Source organism: Schistocerca cancellata, chromosome 2, assembly GCF_023864275.1.
Source record: "Schistocerca cancellata isolate TAMUIC-IGC-003103 chromosome 2, iqSchCanc2.1, whole genome shotgun sequence".
Classification (NCBI taxonomy): Eukaryota; Metazoa; Arthropoda; class Insecta; order Orthoptera; family Acrididae; genus Schistocerca; species Schistocerca cancellata.
The window spans coordinates 549990267-550002267 of NC_064627.1; the positions used below are offsets into that span (position 1 = coordinate 549990267).

A 12001-nucleotide genomic window follows, 5' to 3' on the forward strand; every position below is an offset into this window, starting at 1 on the left:
GTACTCATTAGACTGTTCATTCCATTCAGCATATCTTTTAATTCCTCTTCACTTTCACTCAGGACAGCAATGGCATCAGTGAATCTTGTCATTAACATCCCTTCACCTTGACTTTTAATTCCACTCCTGAACCTTCTATTTCTATCACTGTTTCTTCAATGTAGAGATTGAACAGTAGGGGCAAACGACTGCATCCCTGTCTTACACCCTTTTTAATCCAAGCACTTTGTTCTTGTTGTCCAGTCTTATTACTCCCTCTTGACTGTTGTACATATTGTATATGACCTGTATCTCACTATAGTTTACCCCTATTTTTCTCAGAATTTCGAACATCCTGCACCATTTTACATTGTCGAGTGCTTTTTCCAGGTCGACAAATCCTATCAACGTGCCTTGATTTTTCTTTAGTCTTGCTTCCATTATCAACTGCAATGTCATAATTGTGTCTCTGGTGCCTTTACCTTTCCTGTGTCTCTGGTGCCTTTACCTTTCCTGAAGCCAAACTGACCGTCATTTAACACATCCTCAATTTTCTTTTCCATTCGTCTGTATATTATTTTTGTCAGCAACTTGGATGCATGAGCTGTTAAGCTGATTGTGCAACAATTCTCGCACTTGTCAGCTCTTGCAGTCTTCAGAATTGTGGTGTTATTTATTCGAAAATCTGATGGCATGTCACCAGACTCCTACACTCTACATACCAATGTTAACCATTAGTTTGTTGCCACTTCCCCGAATGATGTTACAAATTCTGATACAATATTATCTATCCCTTCTGCCTTATTTGATTTAAGCCCTCCAAAGCTCTCTTAAATTCCGATTCTAATACTGGATCCCCATCTTTTTTTTTTTAAATTGACTCTTGTTTCTTCTTCTACCACATTAGGCTTTCAATGTATTCTTTCCACCCACCTGCTCTCTCCTCTGCATTTAACAGTGGAATTCCTGTTGCTCTCTTAATGTTACTACCCTTGCTTTTAATTTCAATGAAGGTTGTTTTGACTTTCCTATATGCCGAGCTAGTCCTTCCGAAAATCATTTCTTTTTCGATTTCTTCACATTTCTCAAGCAGCCATTTTGTCTTAGCTTCCCTGTACTTCCCATTTATTTCATTCCTCAGCGATTTTTATTTCTGTATTCCCAAGTTTCATATGGTATTTCTTCTGTTATCCATGGTTTCCTTGCAGTTACCTTCTTTGTATCTATGTTTTTCTTTTGAACCTCTGTGGTTGCTCTTTCTAGAGATGTACATTCCTCTTCAACTGTACTGGCTGCTGAACTATTCCTTATTGCTGTATCTATAGCCATAGGAGAACTTCAAGCATATCTCATCATTCCTTAGTACTTCTGCGCCCCACTTCTTTGCACATTGATTCTTCCTGACTAATGTCTTAAACGTCTGCCTACTCTTCATCACTACTAAGGTAAGATCTAAGTCTATCTGCTCCTTACAATCCAGTATCTGATTTCGGAATCTCTGTCTGACCATGACGTAATCTAACCGAAATCTTCCCATATCACGCAGCCTTTTCCAAGTATACCTCTTCCTCTTTTGATTCTTGAACAGAGTATTCACTATTATTAGCTGAAATTTATTACAGAACTCAATTAGTCTTTCTCCTCTCTCATTCCTTGTCCCAAGCCCATATTCTACTGTAACCTTTTCTTCTACTCCTTCCCCTTCAACTGCATCCAGTCCCTCATGACTATTAGATTTCCATCTTCCTTTTCATACTGCATTACCCTTTCAATACCCTCATATACTTTCTCTACCTCCTAATCTTCAGCTTGCGATGTCTGTCGGCACATAAACCTGAACTATCATTGCCAGTGTTGGTTTGCTGTTGACTGCGATAAGAAGAACCCTATCACTGAACTGTTCACAGTTAACACACACACACTGCCCTAACTTCCTATTCATAACAAATCCTACTCCTGTTATACCAGTTTTTGCTGCTGTTGATATTACACTATATTCATCTGACCAGAAACCCATGTCTTTCCATTTCACTTCACTGGCCTTACTATATCTAGCTTGAGCCTTTCTTTCCCCTTTTCAAATTTTCTAGCATACCTACCACGTTCAGGCTTCTGACATTTTACATCCTGATTCTTAGAACATTACCTTTTTGTTGGCTATTGTATTTTTATCTCATGGTCATCTCCCCCTTGACAGTATCTTCCCAGAGATTAAAATGGGGGACTATTCCGGAATCTTTTACCAATGGGGAGATCATCATGACACTTTCACTTACAGGCAACATGTCTTGTAGATACACATATTATCTGTCTTTAATGCAGCGGTTTCCACTGCCTTCTGCACACTCATGCCACTAATCATTGCTGATTCTTCCATCTTTAGGGGCAGTTTCCCACCCCAAGTCCGCTACTCATGGTCATGTTCTCGCTTCCCGAGCACAGGGTCCCGGGTTCAATTTCCAGTGGGGTCAGGGATTTTCCCTGCCTTGAGATGATTGGGTATTATTGTGTTGTCTTCACCACCACCACCACCACCACCACCACCACCACCACCATCCATCCATCATCCATCCATCCCCTTTACCTTCGGAGGAAGGCAATGAATGGCAAACCACCTCCACAAGGGACCTTGCCTAGCATGGAAGTGCGAGTCTCCTGCATCGTTCCACTATGCTCGTCACAGAGTATGAGACTTCATCACCATCACCATCATCCCACCCCAAGGACAAGAGAGTGCCCTGAACTTCCATCTGCTCCTCTGCCCTCTGACAAGGCTGTTGGCAGACTGAGTGAGACTTCTTATGCCTGAAGTTATCAGCCATCAATACTGATTATTGATCAAAATTTAAGCAGTGGCACGTTTTGAACCCTGGACCAATAAAATTCTGATTACTAAACAAAGAGGCACCCCTAAACCATGGGGTTACTCGTTATGTAAGAAAACTTTGTAAAAAAGGGATGCACCTCTGCACGAAGTAAATGACACATTAGTGTGCTTTTAAGTTTGGCTCTGATGCTACTAACTATGTCTTTCAGGTGAGAGATCTCTACAGTATATACACCACGTATGACATAATAGAATTCTGCTGTAGGAACTGGTACAGAACAACAAATGTGCAACCTTCAGTTTCATCTGTTGTGTTGGTTGGCATGGGTCTTAACATTATGAATTTATGTATATATTCAGAAACCATATGCCACAGTTTAAAATTGTTTTCAGTACCCTTTTTTAATAGTCTAAGCCAGCAAAAGATAATGTAAAAAACCACCTCAAATCCGATATGCATTATCTTCACTTACAAGAAACAGCTGCTGCTTCTCAACACACAATCTTAAGTTGTTGAAAGCTTAACCAGTGCTGAAAGAAGCAAACAAGATACTACCATTTCAGGGAAAGAACTGTTGAAGTTTTAACAACAAGCATTCCATTCAAAAAGCTGAGAAATAATGTTCCATGTGTGGATTGCTAAAATCCTCAAAGATCTACTTTGTGTGAGGGCTCTATGTGAAAAATATTTGCCAGACTGAATAATAGGCTGTATGTTAGAAACAAGGGAAACTCGCCTCAGGTGTGGTGCTTATCTCTTGTGTACAGTAAGTGTTGTGTACTCAACAATAACATCTTTAAGTAGTGAATAGAACTGCACATTCAATTTCTATTTGCTGCTTTAAGTAGTCACTATTAAATTCCACAAGAGGAATGTCAGTGATAGGCACATGTCTAGAATGCCCTTTTTTGTTGACAAGAATAAGACATTTTTATTAAGACAAGCGTGTCAATTTATAAATGTCTCAAGCTGTTACACTGCCTTTCACCATCACGATCTTTTACAGTTTCCCAAGACTGGCAGAGTGATTGGAATGCAAGTCTTTTGTCCAGCCTCCCATCACCTCTCTCACTACTCTAACCTAGCCTCCTCTTTCGCACATGCTTTCTTCTACTCCTTTTAATTACTTTCCCCTTGGGGTTCCTTATATCTCCTGCTTTCAATCTTCATCTCGTTTACCTCCTTTGGCTTCCTCTTTTCATCCACTTTTGAAATGGCCCTAAAATTTTGATCTTTATTCTTTTATCTAGCGTGGGTATGTCATGTGTTACCTCCCTCATACTTTCCCTGTTTTTTATACCTATCTAACTTCTCAAAAACATGCTTACCCCTTATTTTTCCTTTTATTCATGATCCAGATTTCTGCAACATTCAACATAATTGCTATGTAATGTGACTAGTGTGTCACATTCTTATTTTTCTCAGTAACTTTGTTCCTTATTACTGCTCTCATACGACTTCTCACATACGTGAAACTTTTCACAGTTTCCAACTGCTCCTCAACTGTGTCATGTTTTCTTTCCAAACATTTAATTGTTTCTGTACTTCCTTCTCATTCCTGTACCCAATCAAATCATCTCTCTTGTCACTTGTCGTCCCTCAACACCATGAAAAATAACAGAGGGTGAACTTCCTTGTTACTGACAATTTCTCTGCTTTCTGTCTACCCATCCTCCTACTTCCAACTCTTATGCTATTTTCACTTCGTGAATTCCTGTAGCTGCCTCACAGCAAATAGATGATCTATTGTGAGTTGTCCTGGCCCAAAGCCATTCTGTTCTCTCAGATGCTTCCACTGATCTCCAGAACCTTCTCAAAAATGTTTGCAATAGTTTTTAAGTCCCTTCAGCTTCCCTTCTTGAAGAGACATGCAATTATTCCCCCTTCCTTCCACTCTGCTTTAAGTCATGCTTTGACATCTCAGTCATTAGCGCACTTGTCAGCGAAATGCTAAAGTCCTGGGTTTAAGTCCCAATATAGCACACTATTTTAAGTGCCAGGAAGTTTAATATGGAAGTAACTGTGTTTACAGAATTTAGAATCTCCTTGCTCTACTTATCAGTTAATCAGTTCCCTCCAGAATTTCTTAAATATTGGGTTGGTGCCTAAGTTTGTAGCATTTTTCAAAAGTTTAACAAACACAGACACATAAGATACTTTAGTTATCAATGATATATTCTCATTCACTATTTACAACAGTCTGCCAATGCTGGGGTAATTTTTCAATTCCGTGACTGTAGAAATCATATGGTTTTGGGGCAATGAACTGATCAAGCTGTGTTTGGATCTGAGAGTGCAAGATAAGGTGAATAACGTGGGTGCAGAGTGACTTTCCACCTCATGTATAAAATCTTTTGTCAGTTCAGCACAATGCGAGCAGGCAGGTGTTTGATCATTGTTCTTGGACTGTGTCTGCAAGAGTCCTCAGTCCCTGAGTGTAAGTCAGCAGTGATGGCTACATCTCAGGAAAGCAGTTCATAATACACCACTCTGTCGCTGTTTCACCAGACAAGTAACATGATCATTTGTTGATGTAAGCATGTCTCCGTACGGGGAGTTGCTGCTACGTTTGGGCTCGACCATTCCTTTCTTTTTCTTATGTTAGCATAAAAAAATTATTTCTCGTCACCAATAACGGTATACAATAGGAATGGTCAGTGTTCACAAGCCAGCTGATGAGCAAGGAGAGATGCACGTATGGCCACTTGCTGATTTTTGTTACTTTGGCTTTGAGCATGCTGTACCTTACACTATTTGTGAGCCTTCTGCATTGCTTGCAAATGTTACACAATGGTGGAATCATCACAGTTCATCACATTAACCAGTTTTAAACCTCTATGTCTGACAGCACAAGATAGTTCAAAAGTCTGAGGCAGGCAACAGCACATTGCCTCCAACAGGAACAAATCTAGTAAAGCATGTTATTCAAAATCAGGAAAGGTTAACCTGTTTACTTCACTGTTACACATAATATGTGTAACCATACAGAATTTTTTGCTGAAATGTGCAATACTTCCTTTTGGGCAATAAAAATGCATATTTAAAATATTTACACCTAATATCTCAGTTTTATTTCTTCCATCAGAAAGACTGACGATACGGTAGTACAAGGGCTATCTACAAAGTATATTACGTTTTGGAATTAAAAATAAATAAAGTATTGGAAATTTTTTTTTATTATATACAGATGAAAGCCACACTTAAATACTACTTTTCTACATAATTGCCATTTAAATTAAGGCACTTATCGTAGCGATGGACGAGCTCGGAAATTCCTTCGTCATAAAATTCAGCCGCCTGTGCCTTCAACCACGTAATGACTGTCTTTTGGGACAGAAAATGTGTGATTTTTGTGGATCTCCAGGAAAGAGGCACTACAATAAACTCTCAAAGGTATTGCCAAACTCTGCACAACCTCAGAAGAGCAATACAAAACAAGCGCAGGGAAAGTTGGGCTCAAAGATCTTGCTGATTCACGACAACGCCCGGGCCCACATGGCAAATGCCACTCGTGAAGTTCTCAAATCTTTTAAGTGGGAGTTGTTTCCTCATCCGCCGTACAGTCCCGACCTGGCACCGAGCGACTTCCACTTATTCCCAGCAATGAAGAAGTGGTTGGCTATGCAGTGTTTTGATGACGACGCACAGCTTCAAGAGGAGGTAACCACATGGTTGAAGGCGCAGGCGGCCAAATTTTACGACGAAGGGATTTCCAAGCTCGTCCATCACTACGATAAGTGTCTTAACTTAAATAGCAACTATGTAGAAAAGTAGTATTTAAATGTGGCTTTCATCTGTACATAATAAAAAAAATTTCCAATACTTTATTTATTTTTAATTCCAAAACGTACTGTACTTTGTGGATAGCCCTCGTAGTTAATAAAACCAATTTGGTCACACATAGATGCCACACTTTTTGACATCTCAATGTAACAGTGTAAACACTAAAAGTGAATTTTGCTTTAGTTAAGTGGTTGGTGAGATAGTGAAGTTGTGAGGCTGAGGAGTGAAAGATTTGAACATAAGGTCTCGAGTCCAAGTTGTTCTAAATGTTAGGATATAACACCTTTACAAGAGGTCTTTTCTACTGAGCACTACTAAAACTTGAAGTAATCTGATAAATTCACCTCAAATTCAGGCATGAAAGAACAATAAATATCATGCATCAAGATTCCAATGAAATTACAACTGGAATACAAAAACTTTCTACATCAGATTAGCATAAACTGAGAAAGTTACCTGGGCAATTTATCATGTTCTTCCGACAATGGCTCTTTCTTTGGTACAACCAGAACAAAAAAACTGCCATTATTGGCACTACAGTCAGGGTTTCTCATAAGAGGTTTCTCTGACTCTTTGTCGTCCACCTTAGATGTGCTACCTGTGGTTATGAAATCTTTTGCCTCTATGTCTGTATGACAATGGCTCCGTGAATGTCTTTTCAAACTGTTGGCACCTACTGAAATTATGGAAAAGTACACAATTACTAGTGCTGAGAATAAATTCTGAAAATGAAAATTTAAAGATAAAGAGTGTGTGTGTGTGTGTGTGTGTGTGTGTGTCTGTGTGTGTGTGTGTGTGTGTGTGTGTGTGTGTGTGTGTGTGTGTGTTTTCATATTAGAAGAATATTAAAACTAGTTGTATTATATTAACATGTGATATTCCTCAGTTAAAATATTTCTGCTGATGAATGTGGGTTTTTTTGTGATGAGGACAAGGTGTGATCTCATCTTCTGACAATCATGATGTAAGATCTGACTGAAATGTGCATCACAACAGCTACTGTTTTGATCAAGTGCTTAAATGTGAGTACTGCAATTAAGATTACTTCATTCACTGAGATTTGTAATATAAGAAACTAGAAATATAAACATCACATAGGCATAACTAAACTAACATCTGGCCATTGTCCCATACTGGCAAATTTATAATTTTCTTCATCCTCCTCATCCTCACAATGGCCAGCTCACCCTTGTAGCAATTGAAAAATGCTACAACCTCTTTCAAACTGTTTATATACTGGAACCATGATCCACCATCATTTTGCATCCTCTGAAGTACGGCACACAAAGAGTGATAGGAGTGTAAGGGGCAGTGAAATGAAAATTAAATAGAAGGAAAAATAAGTAAACTTTTTATTATTTCAAAAGTAATCACCATAACTGTTCACACATTTATCCAACTGTAAGACAAAACCATCTATGCCTTCATACAACAATATTTGTTGTTGCCTATAGGACCGTGATTGTAGCTAGGTGTGCACCTCTTTGTCCAAAGCGAATCAACAGCCATATATGTCTTTCCTCATGGCTTCAAAAACGTGGAAGTCACATGGGGAGAGATTGGGACTCTGAAGAGGATGATGTGCTTCATGTGGACACTTTGCAAAAATCAAAAGAAAACAATCAAATCCAAATGCCCAAGAATGTTGATGGACAGTATCATTCTGTTTCAGGGTAGTGTCCGTCCACAATAAGCTGCTCAAATTTTGCTGGTAAGCCCTTGCAAATCCTCCAGTGACCCAATTTCTCTCCTTGCAATTTCCATATTTTTGATGCCCTGAAGAAAGACATTCGTAGCCATCAATTTGCTTCCAACAAAGAGGTGATTGCCTGGGTACAATCACAGTTCCATGAAGACATTGATCATCTTGTTTCATAGTGGGTTAAATGTATTAACAGTCATGGTGATTATTTTGAAATACTGAACCGTTCACTTTTTTCCATCTGTCTCATTTTCATTTGACTGCCCCTTATACCACTTACACCAACCTACAGTGAGATTCAGACAACAGTTCTGATTCTTAACAGGTTACACAAAGACAGAAATGGCTTCAGTACTTCAATTTGTGTCATTCTTTGAGACAACAGAAGATTCCTTTCTCACATAACAACCAAGTACGGGGCCAGACTTGGGCTGTGATTGGTTTCAGTCCGGGAGATGGGAGGACACTTGCATTGTACCCCATTTTTGTATTATTTCTGCTAATGCTCAAGTAGCCTCAGTTTTGCAGATCCTGACATGAAACAATGAAAGTTTTGCTTACTCCAAGCATGCACAATGCCATTTCACCTATGTGGGATTATAACAAGGAGAAACAATTTCCAGTCTGTGTGCAAAGTTATGGTCGATGGGTTGACACGTGCATGCAGAGGTTGGGGTGGGGTGGGTGGGGGGGGGGGGGAGGGGGAGGGGGATAGCTCACTACATTGAAGTGGGTGCTTGGAGACATTTTAACCTCTGGATCAGTGCTAACAACATACAGCTTGTTGCCTGCATCTGTGCTACACATTGATACATCACTAAATGTTGGTAGTAGGTAACAAAGCACAGAAAATTACTGACTACTCATGAAATGTGCCAACTGGAACAATGGTAGCAGGGCCCATAACTTGTGACCAAACAAGTGCTTTTGTGCACTTTTGCTGAGTTTATTCGCAAAATGTCTAGTATTAAGAAGAGAAAAGTAAATGCTGAGTCTTGTTACTTTCAAGGGAAATGTAGAGAGCATTATTTCTTTACATGTACAAACATAAATCAGTTTGCTTGTTGTGTCTCGTGAATCACTAACCGTTTTGAAGCAATATAATGTGAAGAGGCACTTTTCTATGAAACACACTATTCAACAACAGCTTACAGTACAATTGCAGAAAGACAATATCAAAATATTAATTTCCAATTTGGAAAGCAACAACAAATGTTTCCCAGATTTAGACACAGTGGGACAGTTTAGTTAAAGCTCGTTTTATACTGAGGGCCCCTTTGACATTCTAGACACACAATGTCCCAATAAATAAATAAATAAAAAGAAAATCCAACAAGTAAGTTTATTGAGACGAAAATTCTTCACAGAATTGTTATGATGGCAAATGACATTGCAAAAAGTTTGTGATGACTTTGCACTATGTGACATTTGTGAGACAACTCAATTAGCAATTTTTGTTCAGGGTACAGATGTGAAGCTAACATAATGGAAGAATTATTAGCCTTACAACTAAAAGGAACTACTATTGGTGAAGGTATTTTCAAAGAAGTGAAAGAAATCATCGAAATGTCTGATCGGCAATGGAGTCAACTTGCTGGAGTTGTTCTGATGGAGCACCTGCAATGGTCATTTCATGAAAAGATTTTATTGAATACTGAGAAAGCCAATTTAACAATTATTCACTGCATTATCCAGCAACACAGTTTTTGTGCTAAGTAAATTAAAATAAAAATGTCATGGATATGGTTATCACTATCATCAATTTCGTGACGTCCATCCACTAAATAATCACCAGCTCAAATAGTATTTGAGTGACCATTGTATCCAAACAAAAATGGGCGAAAAATCAATATTTCGAGGGTGCACTGTCTCTGTGTACTATGGTTGCTGTCTGTGAAATGAACAATATGATGAATTTGAACTGGTGAACAGAGCAACACAGTTTGAAAACTTTTATGCTGCTAACAACCTGCACTTGCACTCATGGTAACCAAGCATAATGCTGCTGAGTGCTGCAGTCTATGTAAGCCACTACTCTGAGGTGGGTAACATATAACGAATTCAACAATATCAGGAATAGTATAAATCGCTACTCACCATAAAGATGACCTACTGAGTTGCAGACAAGCACAATGATAAGACTGTTACACATGATGTAGGTATTGGACACAGCCTTCCTCAGCATAGAAAACATACGCGCATTCCCATAAGCAAGCACACCTAAAGCCCCCCCCCCCCCCCCCTCTCTCTCTCTCTCTCTCTCTCTCTCTCTCTCTCTCTCTCTCTCTCTCTCTCTCGTGGTGGCCAAGTGTGTCCGAGGTGTGTTTGCTTGTGTGAATGTGTGTATGTTTTCGTTGATGAGAAAGGCTTCGGCTGATAGCTGCATGTGTTAAGATTTTTTATTGTGTCCATCTGCAGCTTAAGGGGTCATCTTTATGATGAGTAGCAATCTATCCTATACCTAATATTGCTGATATTCCATACTGGAGTTTCCATTGTTTGAGACAGTGAATTCACTACCCCACACAGTACACTTAACTGTTACACGTATCTCTGTCCTGTTACCATTCTATTACAGTTTACAGCTCAATTCCAGTCTGCATCCATTTGGTCTTGTACCCCCAAAACTTTCTTACATTGGGATTTTGTATAGTAATTTTTACTGTATGTCAGCTGTATGATTAAATGAACAGCTGTTTGAAATATGTATGTTATAATTTTATCCCCAATTCCTTAAATTACAGATAAAGAATTTTTTTATGGTGTAATACAGATTTTGACTTTTCTGAAAATTGTCTTAAGTGATTGATTATGTCATTTTATGCTCCCAACATGCAGTTTTTTCCTCTTGCATTTCACTATCTTTTATAAAAACGGAAATGAAATTAAAATAATTAACACACCCACTAAAACACTCCATTCGAATCATGTGATGCCTGGGACGTCACTGGCTAGATCACTGCTCCTAATGTCATAATGGTAATTAACAATGATGTCTTGTTTTGGAATTTACGTTACAAATGGTGTTCAGTACCATACTGTAAAAATACATCTACAAGAATCCCTGAAAAGTTGTTTTCGATTGTTCCATAGAATGAGAAGATGCATAAAATGTGGTTGCACTGTATTGGCAAATTGCCACCATGTTGACACAGAAGTTCACTAACTTAATTAAAAACATCTTGCGCTGTGAAGTTAATGTTAACTTATCTCCAAGATATGCTCTCCCACTGTTACAACAAAGAATAGCATCATTCAAGGAAATTAAACTTAGTGAAAATTGACATTTTAACTATTGACACTGCAGTCATTCGGTAGCTCAGTTGTTAAGCGAGGTAAACCATTGAATTTTATAAGACAATGTCCATAGATCACTGTTTGAATGTAACACGAAAGAATATTTTAACTTATTTGTAAAATGTCCCTTCATATGAAAACCAAATCACAATTAAACTTCACCACACACAACAGAAACAGAATATTATTGTGTTTTCCTTGCTATTTACATGTGCTCACATTTGCAACAGCTGTTCATTCAAGTCAAATTCAAAAAGCTATTTTTTAGTCAAGGTGACCACACACTTTTTACTTTATTAGAAAGAACGTTTGCATCTTCATACTGTCGAGCTATGATCCTTACTGTTTAAACTTCGGCAGTTTCATTATCTTACATAAAGATGAAGTAAGTCTGCTTCAGATGCTAACATTA

At 38.5% G+C, this 12001-nt stretch overlaps 1 protein-coding gene across 2 annotated transcripts in view; it reads right to left on the bottom strand.

Moving 5' to 3' along the window:
- LOC126162135 (male-specific lethal 3 homolog) overlaps positions 1 to 12001 on the bottom strand; it is a 127491-nt gene that overhangs the window by 38883 nt on the left and 76607 nt on the right. Inside the window, exon 8 of one of the 2 annotated variants that reach the window (XM_049918428.1) lies at positions 7047 to 7266. The exons of the other annotated variant lie outside the window; for it this stretch is intronic. Coding sequence (XP_049774385.1) covers positions 7047 to 7266 — 220 coding nt within the window. The remainder of the gene's footprint in view (positions 1 to 7046; positions 7267 to 12001) is intronic. 2 annotated transcript variants of the gene reach the window in all.